Consider the following 14,925-nt stretch of genomic DNA (forward strand, 5'->3'; position numbering starts at 1 on the left):
AGGACACCCGTGTTCAAGTCCCAATGCTCCAGAGGTGTGTAATAACGTCTCTGAACAGGTTGACTAAAATATATATTAAAGCCAGTCTGCACCTCTTAAAGGGCATCTGCTTTGTAACTGGAGCGGGTGCTGGAAGTCCTTTGAGTCAGAGAATCATACAGCATGGAAACAGATCCTTCATCCAACTACTCCACACCAACCATGTTTCCAAACTAAACCAGTCCCACCTGCCTGTGTTTGGCCCATACCTCCAAACCTTTCCTACTCATGAACTTATCCAAATATCTTTTAAACATTGTAATTGTACCTACGTCCACCACTTTCTCTGGTCGTTCATTCCACACACAATCCACTCTCTCTGTAAATAACGTTGCCCCTCATGTCCTTTTTAAATCTTTTTCCTCTCATCTTAAGAATATGCCCCCTTGTTTTGAACTTCCCCACCCTAGGGAAACGATCCTTGTCATTCATCTTATCTATGCCCCTCATAATTTTATAAACCTCAATAAGGTTTATTGCCCCTCAATCTTGTACACTCCAGTGAAAAAAGTCCCAGCCTTTCCAGTCTTTCTCTATGATCACAAACCCTCCATTCCCAGCAACATCCTGGTAAATCTTTTCTGAATCCTCTTTAATAACACCCCTCCAATGACAGGGCAAACAGAACAGCACACTATACTCCAGAAGAGGCCACACCAACATCCTGTACAACCTCAATGTGAGCTGAATGTAGCCTGGGAAAATGTAAAGAGAAGCTGACCATGGGACAGCACAAACACCCAGGTTTTCTAAAGCTGCAGGGGGTATTGATGCAGCATGTGGAAAGGTGAGGAAATGTGCAAAGGCCAACAGGTCCTCCAAAACCACACTCTGGGAGCAGAAGGCTGCACAGATTAACAGCAGGAGAGTACCAACCGTTCCTACCAAAAATTTGGACGCCATGGCACAAGGTAAAGGTTATCTCAAAGTCCATGCAACCTTGATCAGATGGGCCAATGGGCTGAGGAGTGGCAGATGGAGTTTAATTTAGATAAATTTGAGGTATTGCATTTTGGAAAGGCAAATCAGGGAAGGACTTCTACACTTAAAGGTAGGGTCCTGGGGAGAATTGCTGAACAAAGAGATCTTGGAGTGCAGGTTCATAGTTCCTTAAAGGTGGAGTCACAGGTGTAGTGAAGAAGGCATTTGATGTGCTTGCCTTCATTGGTCAATGCATTGACTGTAGGAATTGGGATATCATGTTGCCGCTGTACAGGACATTGGTTAGGACACTTTTGGAATACTGCGTTCAATTTTGGTATTGTTAATATGCTGTTAAACTTGAAAAGGTGCAAAAGAGGTTTACAAGAATTCCACCAGGATTGGAGGGTTTGAGTTGTAGGGAGAGGCTGAATAAGCGGGGACTATTTTCTCTGTCAGGGGCTGAGGGATGATCTTAAAGAAGTTTATAAAATCATAAGGAGCATTAATAGAATGAATAGTCAAGGTATTTTACCCATGAAAGGGGAGTGCAAAACTGGAAGGCATAAGTTCAAGGCAAGAGGGGAAAGATATAAAAGGGACCAGAGTGGCAATTTTTTCATGCAGAGGATGGTGCAAGTGTGGAATGAGCTGCCAGAGGAAGTGGTAGAGGCTAGTACAATTACAACAACTAAAAACCATCTGGATGGGTACATGAATAGGAAGAGGTTAAAAAGATATGGGTGAGGTACTGGTAAATGGAACTAGATTAGTTTAGGATATCTGGTCAGCATGGATGAGATAGACCAAAGGGTCTATGACTTTACAACTGTAACTTTAATGATTTCACACATATGGTGAAGATCAAATGAATACATATTCAACTATACAAATACAAACTATTTATACAAATGCGAGCTTATGCATTTTGGAAGATCAAATTCAGACACAAATTGTACAATAAATGACAGACCCCTTAGGAATATTAACATACAGAGTGTTCTCATTGTAAAATTTCACAGATCCCTGAAAAAGTGGCAAAATAAGTGGATGAGGTGGTCAAGAAGGCATACAATCTAATGGGGCAGTCGATTTAACCTTTTTGTAAGAAAGGGTGACTTTAGGGGAAGTCATCATGTTCATAATAGCCTAATGGCAGTGGAGTAAAGGCCCCCTGCTTTATGATCTTTGAGTGGTCAGTGTGTTCAAATCCCATGTTGCGGTTGGTTACAGCTGGGAAAGTATTTGATGAAACTGCCAGGGACACATCCAAACAGAATTAGTAACTTTGATCACTATGCTGACAAAGCAACAAGTGAGTGTGTTTGTATAGAATGATGCAAGCATAAGATTTTTCCATGATTGTCCATGTAGTTAGTATTCACTGTCTAGGTTGGGGCTTCCCAAAGTGGGATTTGATTCCCAAGCAGTGTCCAAGCTGATGCTTTGGGTCATAAGCTCCAAAGCAAGAATGACTATCCTGCCATGACTAACTCACATAGCACTTCACTCCACATTACCTGTTCTCATAGATTTTCTCCCCCACAATCTCAGATTTATCAAGGCAGCATGACAAATTTCAAGCCTCAAAAGGAAGTAAAAATCAGAAAAAATTTGAGAAGGACTGAACTAGGCTTATATTGGTGCACCATCAGGGATAGGACTCTTACCCACATTTCACTATGTTCACTGGGTAAAGATGCTAGAACATATTTGTGGTCATATTTCTGCTCACTGGAACATCCAGGCTATTTTAACTCAATGAAAATAAATTTACTTTCAAAATTCTTTTTGAAACCGCTCTGACCCTCTCAAGTGTGTGTGCTGTCCAACTAAGATCAGGGTAAATTACAGTTCTAAGGAGTTTAGTGATGAGTTAAACTAGCAGTGACAATTCTGGCTTTGAAAGCATTAGGAATTAAGCTGTTTGTTCTAACTTAATACGCATGTTTGGTAGACATGCTGAAGTATCCATATAATAGAGCGGACCTTTGCATCTTGAATGGTACACTCCTGAATGGTTTCACTAGTATAGAGAGAAACATACTGGCAGTGATCTCAACAAATAAACACGAATAGAACTGGACAGGCTAAACACATTACAGTCGGATCAACAAAATCAGCTTTTGAACTCTGAAGCCTTTGTGACTCATTTTTCTGCTTGGGTTGATCATTTGGTAACACTGCACAGTGGCTGGAATTGAGTGAATGAGAATGGAGGAGGCGGGTAATACTAATTTCAGCAACATCTGCAAAGCAAAGGAAAATATTTGGCAATGAAAGGGAAGGATCGAAGTAGCAGCAGAAAAAAATTTTACAACTTGGTCTCCAGCTCTTTTTTGAATAGTTTATTTATATATGGTTAAAATACAATACGCTAATTTGAGTGAGTGTATCGTTTCAGTTTGTTATTCTTATTATTTATACTTGTCGATGTGGCGCATGGTCACTGCCATAATTATTTAAATCTTTATTTCAAGTTATTCATGTTTTGCAGTCAATGCGTTGTACTCATGATGAGCTTCTGAGGAAGAGCAAACTGGACTTGAAACATTAACTGCTTATTTGCTCCAAAGATGTCACCAGACCTGTTGTGCTTCTCCAGCACTTTCTTTTTTTTTATTTTAGCTCTATTAGGCAGTTTTCCTACAGATGTCTAAATATTCAACTTCAAAACCATATTACAAGAGATCTCATTCTGTGGAATCCTTAATTGTTGACCAAATCAAACCAGAATATCCAGAGCTCTGCTGGAGTGACATCCAACAGGTTTACTTGTGTCCATTGCACAACTGGTTAATCGTAAAGGGTAGATGGGTTTTAGACTTTGGTTGAAGATCATCTTGGGGGAATGTACTCCGAGCTAACAACCCTGAGGAATCAAAAGCAAACATCATCACAGTGCCAGGGACCTGGGTTCGATTCCAGCCTTGGGAATCTGTCTTTGTGTACTTTGTGTACTTTACTTGTGTATTTTCTCCAAGTGCTGTGGTCTCCTCCCACAGTCCAAAGATGTGCAGATGAGGTAAATTGGCCATGCTAAATTGCCCAGAGCATGTCTGGATGTGCAAGCTGAGTGGGTTAGCCATGTGAAATGCGGGATTACAGGAATTGGGTGGGTCTGGGTGGATGTTCTTTGGAGGGAGGTTGTGTGGACTCAATGAGCCAAATGACTTGCTTCCACACTAAAATGGATTCTATCATTTTATAATTTCAGTTATTCTTCACCAGTAAGTAGCTCAAGAATCTCACATTGAGACTTAGATTAGATTAGATTCTTGACAGGATGGAAACAGGCCCTTCAGACCAACAAGTCCACACTGACCCTCTGAACAGTAACCCACCCAGACCCGTTCCTCTAGCCTATACATACGTCTGACTAATGTACCTAACACTATGGGCAATTTAGCTTGGTCAACCCACCTGACCTGATTTGGAGATGCCGGTGTTGGACTGGGGTGTACAAAATTAAAAGTCATACAACACCAGGTTATAGTCCAACAGGTTTAATTGGAAGCACACTAGCTTTCGGAGCGTCACTCCTTCATCAGGTGATAATGGAGGGCTCAATCCTAACACACAGAATTTATAGCAAAAATTTACAGTGTGATGTAACTGAAATTATACATTGAAAAATTGATTGTTAACTCTTTCATCTGTTTGAATACCATGATAGTTTCACTTCTTTCATGTGTAAATCACAAAACCTTTTTTTAAAAGTTGCATTCTCAGGTTAGCTGTTAACAATGGTGATAGCTAGACAATATGTTGAAGGTGTTGGCCCCCTGTGTTCTCTGTCTATGCCAAGATGTTTAGATTGATTCTAATCTAAAAAGTGAGATAACAGAGTTTTACATGAATGCATGCAGTTTTTGAGCAAAGTAATTGACCTAACCTGCACATCTTTGGATTGTGGGAGGAAACCCGAGCAGACACAGGGAGAATGTACAAATTCCACACAGACAGTCGCCCAAGGTGGGAATAGAAGCCAGGTCCCTGGCACTGTGAAGCAGCAGTGCTAATCACTAAGCCATTGTGCCACCCTGATTTAGTATCTGCCCTTGAGCAGAATATAGCAAAAAAGCTCTGAATGTGATCTTGTAGAGCTGCTTGCTCTATCTTGGTTGGTAGCTAATATTCAGTGTTAACAGTCCTGATGATTTATTGCACATAGAGCTCAGCAGATAGGTTTTGAACATGATGATGTTCTACCTTAGTTGCTCTATCTTGGCTGGTAGCTGATATTCAGTGTTGGCAATCCTGACACCTTGCACATAGAACTCAATCTATCTGATGTGCATTAAGCACAGCAAGCACTGGGAAATAAACAATTTATATAATTATTTAACAGAATGCAATAGAGTTTTAAAAACGTAATAATGCCGCTTCCGTTTTTGTTGCCAAATATTCCCTCTGACATATATATTCTAACCCTGAGTTATTTATGTTTAATTATCTGGGCATTAATTATGGTGAATTTTGTGTTGGGTTTGAGCTAAGATTACCTTGATAATATGTCTTTCTGTTGAATTGCACAGCATTTAGGGGGTTACCAGCACTGATCAGTAGCTTAAGTACTGTTACCTAGTGGTCTTTACCTGTGTTATCTTTCAAGTTCACCTAGAGTATTGTCAACTTAAATCAAAACCTGTACTTTTTTCTTACAGGCACTGCTATTGAAGTTGAGCCAGGAGACAGCTGGTGAGTGTTTTCTTTTGAGCCTCACAGTCTCTTACCTTCAATAATCTTTGATTGATTATATAAGCGAGAATAAAAGTGCAGCCATTTCTCTGTAGGTTTATGCTATAAGCTACATAGGGAACATGTATATATTTTTTCAAGCACGAGTAAATATTCTTCTTTATTATAGCATAGGTTGCAAAAGGTTTCAAACTAATTGCAATAAGAATGCTACAAACCACTCGCATAGCTTCATTGTTTTCTGAAATACAACCTTTCTTTGAAACTAGTAAAATATAAGGTGGAAAAGCTTTTACTTTGAGAAGAGGTATTATATATTTCAAGTTGCAGGCAGAGCTTAGCAATTTATTGAAAAGCATGTTTAGTTTTAAACTATCTGTAACTGTTCCTAAATCAAAATGTACAATAACTTAGGTTTGAGAGAAATCTGGGAAATACTTAACCAGTTCCACTTTAGCTGAATTATCTTGTTAGTATTTTTGTTTTGTCCCTCAAGACTAAAATTATTTTGAATGCTTTTGCACCTTCACATTTTAAGCTGTTATAATTTTGAAATTACACCTGTTGAACACTTTTCTGAGAACATTTCCTTGTCAAATTGTTGAGTTTCATGTTTGGCTGAATAAAAGAAATTTAATTTGCAGTAGGAAAACAAGGTACAATTGTTAGTTTTGCTTGGCCTTCATATGTGACAGTGACATGACATATATATATTTGAATACATTTGACTCTTAACTGTTTGTACTACATATATCTTTCGGCATTGCCTTCAGAGGACATTGCCTCCATAGACATTGAACACCATATATTCATGAGATGAATTTCTTCCCTAGCTTCAAGGGCAAGGTGTCATTTGTGCCATTTGCTGTTAGCAATCCCATTTATTTCTGGCATTAGGTGGATTGAGTACTCTGAACAGCCGTAGCACTCTGCAGTATTGTTTTCACGGTGTTGCTCACATTATCAACCTCAATATGGTCCTGATATAGCCAGAAGTACATAATTATAATATTTGAAAATCAATAATTGTTGCGTTATTGCTTCAGCTATAAATTCACCTCTCCACTAACCAGGAATTTCCAAACAATGTCATATATTTCCACTTGGAACAGTTTGCCTGTATAAATGTGGTGTGAATGTCACTGCTTAGTCCAGTTCCATTATGATACAGCAGGAATATTGCTCCACTAAGTCAAACTGGCAATAAAAGAGATTCTTATGGGCAGTCTGATCAGTATTACATTTATGATAACCTTGCTGGCTGGGAGAAAACTGGGTGGTACAGCACTGTCGACACCTCTAGGTTCATGGTTTAAATCCAGCATGACTGACATGTTAGAAATTCTGCTCTGTCTGCTCAGAATTGTAATATGAAAGGAAGTGGATTGTTTTAATTCACTTCTCAATTTTGTTGTTGTTTTGCACCATGGGCTGGGCCTGCAAAAAAAAATCAATTAATGTTCACAATTATTGAGGCCACAGGAATTTTCATAGAGTCATAGAGTGACACAGCCTGAAAACAGGTCCAACTTGTCCAACTTCCAGACATGCACCACCTGCTGCATGAAAAAGTTATCTCCCAGATCTTTTTTAAATCTTTCCCCTTTCACCTTAAACCTCTGCTCTCTAGTTTTGGGCCTCGGAAAAAGACCTTGGCTATTCACCCTATTCAGGCCCTTCATGATTTTATAAACCTCTATAAAGTCATCTCTCAGCCTCAGACACTCCAGGGAAAGCAGCTCCAGCCTATTCAGCCTCTCCCCAACTCAAACCCCCCCCCCATTCCCGGCAACATTCTTGTAAACCTTTTCTGCAGCCTCTCAAGTTTAATAGCATCTTCCTATAGAAGGGTGACCAGAATGGAATGCAGTATTTCAAAAGTGGCGAACACATTATTCCAAAGTGGCCTAACCAATGTATTGTACAGCCACAACATGACATCCTATACTCAATGTATTGACCAAAAAAGGCAGCTGTATCAAATGTCTTCTTCACCATTCCACCTACCTGTGACTCCACTTTCAAGGAACTGTGCATCCTAGGTCTCTTTGTTCGACAACACTCTTCAGAGTCCTACCATTTACTGTATAAGACCTGCCCTACTTTGCAATACATCACATTTATCTAACTTAAACTATCTACCACTCCTCAGCCCATTGGCTCATCTGATCAAGGTCTCAATGTACTCTGAGAAAATCTTCTTCGCTGTCCACTACATCATCCATTTTGGTGTCATCTGCAAACTTACCAAATTATTCATATAAGTGATGGAAAGCTGTGGACCCAGCACCGTTCCTTGTGGCACATCGCTGGTCACAGGCCTCCAGTCTGAAAAGCAGTCCTCCACCACCACCCTCTATCCCCTACCATGAAGCGAATTTTGTATCCCATTGACTAGCTCCCAAGGATCCCGTGTGATCTAATCTTACTTATCAATCTATCATGTGGACCCTTGTTGAACACTTTGTGGAAGTTCATATAGACTGTTGTGATTTCATCAATCTTCTTTGTCACCTCCAAACTTTAAGTATGTCATTCTATTGCAGTCAGTAATTCGTATCTGAAGTTGGTCAGAGTACAGGGCTCTCTACTGTGGCTGGGCTGCAGCATATTGTACCTGGGAATACTTGACTCAGGCACACTGTGGGGAAAAGGAGTCTCATTCACTGGAACTCACCTTGATCAATGTAAATATTGTGTAAAAAGTAGATCTTAGCCATTTCATTGTCTTATTTTTGCCAGATTTCCCTTAATACTTGCAAACATATGAAGTAGTAGAAGAATTAGACCATTTGTCTCCTTAAACCTCTTCTGCCATTCAATAAGGTTGCAGTTTATCTGTTTGTGTTTTGAATTCCCCATTCCCATCTACTCTTCAGTTCCCATGCCTATCAAAAATCCAGCTACGTCTGTCTTAAAAATATTCAATGATCCCATCATCAGTGCCCTCTGAGGCAGAGAGTTCTAAAGTTGCACAACCTCTGACAGAATAAAAATTCTTCTCACCTTTCTCCTCAAAGGGCCAGCCCTAATTTTAAAGCAATGTCCCCTAGTTCTGGACTGCACAATATGATGAAATATTCTTTTCCACATCCACTTTGTTAAGTCCTTTCAGAATTATATAATCTTCCATCAAGTCAACTTTCACCTTTCTAAATTCCAGTAGAAACAAGGAAAGCCTCTCAATATTATTCTTTTAAAGACAACCCATTCATTCCAGGTATCAATCTAGTAAATTTCTTTTGAACTGCCTCTAAAACATTTGTATCCTTCCTTGAAAAGGAGACCAAAACTTCACACAGTATTCGACTTGTGGTCTCAGCAATACCCTATATTACTGAATACGTTTCTGCTCAATTCCTCTCAGTATAAAAGATCAGCAACTTATTCATTTTCCAGATTATATGCTGTACCTGCATACTGACCTTTTGTAAACCATGCATCAGAATACTTAAATTGCTCTGCACCTGTGAATTTTGTAGTCATTCTCTGTTTAAAATTAAAAATCACACACCAGATTATAGTCCAACAGGTTTAATTGGAAGCACTAGCTTTCGGAGCGCCACTCCTTCATCAGGTGGTTGTGGATGACACAATTGTTAATTGTAAATTGTGCCCTCCACAATCACCTGATGAAGGAGCATCACTCCGAAAGCTAGTGCTTCCAATTAAACTTGTTGGACTATAACCTGGTGTTGTGTGATTTTTAACTTTGTACACCACAGTCCAACACTGGCATCTCCAAATCATTCTCTGTTTAAGTAGTATTCTGTTTTTCATTCTTCCTGGCAAAGTAAACAATTTCACCTTTTCCTACACTAAATCCCATCTGCCAATTTTTTGCCCACTCACTCAACCTATTAGTGTCATTCTCTAGATACATCTATATCTATCTACACCACATTCTCCAGGAGTGGCCCAGTCAGCAACTTCCAAATTCCATGAAGAAATAATAAAAACCTGTGAGCATGGCCAATTAGCATCTGTGGGATATGTAATTGTAGCAAGAGGCATCACAATCAAGTCAAGTTCTAGCATCGGAGCACTTAAAACTGGACAGGAATGATGGCATGACTGCAGAAGCTGCCCTGATAAAGTCAATTCAGCAGAACCTGATTATTAAATCTGGAACCTACCTGTAATGTGTGGCTCAGAAATGCAATACAATGAATTTGCCCAATGTCTTATTACATTTTATGATTTGTTTTATTACTTCAATTTTAATGTAACTATTGTTGGCAATGATAACGTAGTCTAGGCATATCAAAGGAAAGTCTTATTTATACACCAACTAATGACCTGTTAATAGTTCCCAAAAGCATTTATTTTTAAACTTACATTTAATGTTTTGCAACAGAATTCTGGAAATTTATCTTCCTAGTTAGTCAGCATTCTGTGCTTTGCATTTGCAGCACTACTTCAGTGCAAATGCAAGAAGTATAAATGAAATTACGTATCAAAAAAATGAATTCAAATCGCATTCATTTATGATTCTTAATTAATTGATTTGTCACCTAATCAGTGTACAATTTACAGAGTCTTACTGCAAACCATTCAGTTATTATTCACATGGGCTAATGGGGATATTAATCACTGTGACCCCTGGGGTTTCTCAGATCCATCAGTAAGTGCACCTCACAGTAGCATAACCTGCATTTAAATCTAACCTACCAGGTAAAAAGTGAAACAAGAAACCATTGATTAATATGTTTCATCCTATGCAGTGCACAAAACGTTAGTAAGAATGTTGGCATTTCAATACCTAACTTCCCATTTTTTTCAATCATCTTCATGTGCAAATCTTTTCAAATAGTTTATGTTACACACCTGCCACTTCTGTTTTGAATAGAAATTTACAGAATCAGTTAGCATAATTGTCGTGTTGTTTAGAAATGGGTGTGGATAACAACCTGGTAACTGTAGAGCTTAAAGGTTTGCCTCCCAACCCAAAATGTTCTCAGACCCAACCTCAGAATAGCCTGATAGTCACCCTTCTTAAATTTTTAAGTGAATTTCAGAATTTATGCTTTGGTTCATAATTTCTTTCACAATTTTTTCAAAGGAACATTCTAAAATTAAGTTACTTTCAACTGTTGAGTTTTAAAGCAATGCATACCTATAAAAGTATTTCAAAGGCATTGAGATGAATAGTAGTTAAATGATAATGTATTAAGCATTGTTGTAGTTTTCCCCCAAAAAAGCAATTTTCTTTTCTTATCAGGCAATCAATAAACACCTTATTCTTGTGTAGAGACGTCCCTGGTCATGATCACTCAGCAGCTGTTGTCAGACATAAGACTCTCACCTTATCTCGGGAAAATAGGGGAAATAAAAGGACAGAAGCTAATTGCTAGCTAGCCTATAAAACAGAAATATGCTTGGGCAAGTTTTCACCAGTTTTAAAAGATTAGAATGTAGCATTTTGTCATTTGTTCAAGTCAAACCCAGGTTGCATTAAATGAGTTAATGCCTAACTATTACTCTGAATGTTTATTGGCTGTCTCAGATATAAAACAGCTTAATGATTTCTCTTGGCCTCCAAATATTTTCATTCCATTCTGTTCAATGTGCAATCGCGTGATGGGGTTATGAGCGGAAGTACCAGTGTTTTTCAGCAGGAGAAAACAGAAAGTGATTTGCTTTGTGAATGTTCAGAACTTAGGAATGTTTAAGGCTTCATCTGGCTATAACTTCTGTGAAGCTTGCCTGAACTGTACATATACACCATATCACTTTTTCAGTTTATTTTAATGAAGGAATTGTTATTAAAATTAATTGAGGTAGATATACACTGTGCTAATAGGTGATCATGAATCAGCAGTTCATTTTCCTCGTAACTAGCTAATGCCTTATTATCATTCTTTGCTACAAAGTCAATTGTACTGCATTGTATTGTATACCTAATCCATTCCATCTTTTTTCTGCTTATCTGAAAATTATTTATCCATTCTATTTGTTTCACAGATAACTGTAAATACTTGAAATTTTAAATAAAACTGAAAATGTAGGAAAAATTTGGTTTTGGTGCAGACTCCCAATAAATAAAGGTCATTTAGATAGTTTATGCCTTCAAAGGGATTACTTTTCATCTGATCTCACCTCAGGAAGGTAATCCCATTCTGTGAGAGATCAGGTGGTGTGTTCCTATAAAGCCATTCAAAAGCTTTATTAGCATTTATGGGAAAGGCATTATTAACTCCAAGTCAAGGCGAAACTAAGCTGCACCAAAACTGTGGGCTGGATTTTGTCCTACCATCAATCTTTCAGTGGGTCCAGAAGATGCCAGAAGTCAGGTACAGAAAGGATACAACTGCCTGAATCTGATTACAAAGCAAAGTCATGAATGTGTGTCGCATGGACTTGCTTATACATCACGAGATGGGGAAGGCTTGGTGTTGGGAGGCCTTTATCCCCTAATCTTCATGCAGGATAATACATTATGAAACCTTTTGAGGATCCACGTAGAAAAAATCTCCAAATTTGCTGCTTTCCTACCTCTGCCCAGAATTAACTCTTGGTTGGAAGGCTCATTGGTGGACTTCCTGTCCCACAGCCAGTTGAGGCCCTTAAGTGGTCAATAACTTTTCCCTTAAGTGCCTCATCCTTCTGTTGGGATTAAGCTGCAGGTGACCCTATCACTATGTAGCATGCATGGAAGCTAAACTAATGGTCAACTTAAGAGGCTGGGGTCCCTTCATGAAAGGCACTCATTACCTGATCAAGAAATTGGACATTGGAAGGTTGGAGCTCACAAAGAACCACATCTCTGCCCCTCCACCCCATATTCCTGTACTCTCCTCACTGTGATCCTCTACCCAGCAAAATAAAAGCCCTTCCCACACTACTTTACTCTGCCCTCTGTTGTTGTGGGATCCTAGGACTCAGATGCCTGTCCTTCCAGCCTATGGCCTCACTTGTGGCTGTGCAGAGCATAACAGCTACTGCTATCTGGCCAGCAGCTCTCTATTGTTGAATTGATGTAGACCCCCCACTGCTAAATTAGTCTCCACCACCTCCTTTTGCTCACTTGTAATATGTGACTTACAAGGTAGAAGCCAACTATCTGCCATTCCAGCGGGCTTTATGACACAACCAAGTAGTGTGACCAGACATCAGATCACTTGTTTTGTTCCTGAAAGAGATTAATCAATCAGTTGGATTTTTATATCACTCTGGCAGTTTTCTATGTTTACTTATTTTTACAACTTTTTACTTATGTTTACAACTCAAAAATCATCAGATATATTGAATTCAGTTTTGCAACTTCTCATTGTGGAATTTGAATTTAGGACTACTGGGTTGTTAGTTTGATTGAATTTGAACTCAAATGAAGCCACTGCACACAACTGTTATGTCCCCTTTATATATCTGTTATCTTTAAAATGATAAATTTCTTCACTGAATGTACTTACTTAAAATTAGTGAAACACATACAGCTGAATTTGACCAAACATTGGCTAAGTATGAATTTCCAAGAGGTTCATGAAGGGGGTTTCCGTCCATGAATGCTACTCAGTTATCCTCTGCCGTTTACCTCATTAAGTATGCACCATGCCTCCCCAACACCTCTATCCTGTACCTTTGTGCTCAGCAATGGCAGAAATACATGTCTGGTACAGGGACTATTTGGCATTTGTGCCATGGCACCATATTTAAACTCCAGTTGTGCACTATGTCAAGCACTACTAGCCTTGTCTGAAGCAGCTACCCAAGTCAATGCAGAGTCTACACTCTGGAGGAATGTGCAGCAATGCTGCAAGATAGTGAATAACATTGGGTAAAAACAAAGACTGCAGATGCTAGTGAATAACATTCCCCACTGCACAAGGGTAAGGGCCTCCATCTTATTTATACTATCTCATACTCACTCTCTCTGTCTGCCATTGCACCATCTCTCATCAAGGCTCATGGTCTACCATTCTCAATATTGAATGTAGCATCTTTCTCAAGGACTCTAATTCACCCGATTCCTCCAAACTACTAACCCTTCCTGCTCTCTGCACATTACATTCACTCAGTTGGGCTACTTCACTATCTTTCCTGACTGATGAAGGATCAGCTTTTAAATGATCATGGTCCTCCTTTGCTATTCATTGCTACTCATCACGACAAACTACCTGCTCAAAAAGCCAAGCCTAGAGTTGCTATGAGCATCCAATTAGGCAAAAGTAAGTGAGCACTAAGAAAGAAAGCCAAGAGTTCTGTGATGCATTCTATTCCAATACCTGTCCCTGCATACAAATTGGCCTGGTAACAGCCTTCCAATGATAAATGTTAGTGAGCTCCAAAGTGCAGTACTAAAGCAGTTAATTACATTAAAAGCAAGTCTGGAATGTAACTTGATGATATGGTGAGGCTGGTGCTGTTCTAATGTCCACCTCCATGAATAGAATGTGAATGCAATTCCTGACCATGGAGCATATCCTGAGAAGTTGGGGAATGCTGACCAAGATGGATACTCAGCAAAAACTGGAGAAAGTTGCAAGTTCCAGGTACCAATTAGATTTTCCTGTCAGGAATTGATGCTATCTAGTTTCCACTGCCTTGGAAAATAAGAAAGTATATATAAATAAGGTGAGGTTAGGTAATAGTGAGTTGTTAATGCATGTAGTTAGGTCTTCGCTGCTCATTAGCAAGGTTCTTGTCTCTCTGTTAAAACCATTATGGAAAATCAGAACATTTTTTCTCAGCATTGGGAATCTAATTTTCCTGACCTCATCATATTTTCTCAACTGAGTCATCATTTCCTGTGTTGTTCAGAGGCTGGGAAAATTCCGCCCGTTATTACTGTATTGGAATACTTTAAAATAAATATCCAAATTATCAATTGCTGTAGATCACAAGAAGGTGAGATAATGAACAGAAGGACTGGATGGATGGTGGGTTGTGTGGCGTGACAGTGCAATTTGTTTATGTCATGAATTATTAGACATTGTCTTACAGGTGGAAATAGCTTCAATACTTCAATAGGAACCATTTGCAGAGCTATGAGAAAAATCAGGATGGTGGTAATAATTGGATATTTTCTTCATAGAACAGCACAGGCACAGTAGGACAAATGACCTACTTCTGTGCTGTATGCTTCTGCAATCACTTCAGCAATCTCTGAAGTCTTATTAGTACATGTGATGCTACACCTTGTGAAGCTAACATGGCCCAGTCATAACTGAAAACAGCACAGACAAACAGGACTGAGGCACTGAAACAGTCTTTTTCCATTTGTATAATTTTCCAGCATGGTGTTAGTCTCCGTTTCACAGCACT

The 14,925-nt window shown here is 39.1% G+C and overlaps 1 protein-coding gene across 1 annotated transcript in view; it reads left to right on the plus strand.

Moving 5' to 3' along the window:
* stard13b (StAR related lipid transfer domain containing 13b) overlaps positions 1-14,925 on the plus strand; it is a 514,228-nt gene that overhangs the window by 232,848 nt on the left and 266,455 nt on the right. The window contains exon 4 of the mRNA XM_072577224.1: positions 5,628-5,661. Coding sequence (XP_072433325.1) covers positions 5,628-5,661 — 34 coding nt within the window. The remainder of the gene's footprint in view (positions 1-5,627; positions 5,662-14,925) is intronic.

The sequence above is a fragment of the Chiloscyllium punctatum genome, chromosome 9, assembly GCF_047496795.1.
Source record: "Chiloscyllium punctatum isolate Juve2018m chromosome 9, sChiPun1.3, whole genome shotgun sequence".
Classification (NCBI taxonomy): domain Eukaryota; kingdom Metazoa; phylum Chordata; class Chondrichthyes; order Orectolobiformes; family Hemiscylliidae; genus Chiloscyllium; species Chiloscyllium punctatum.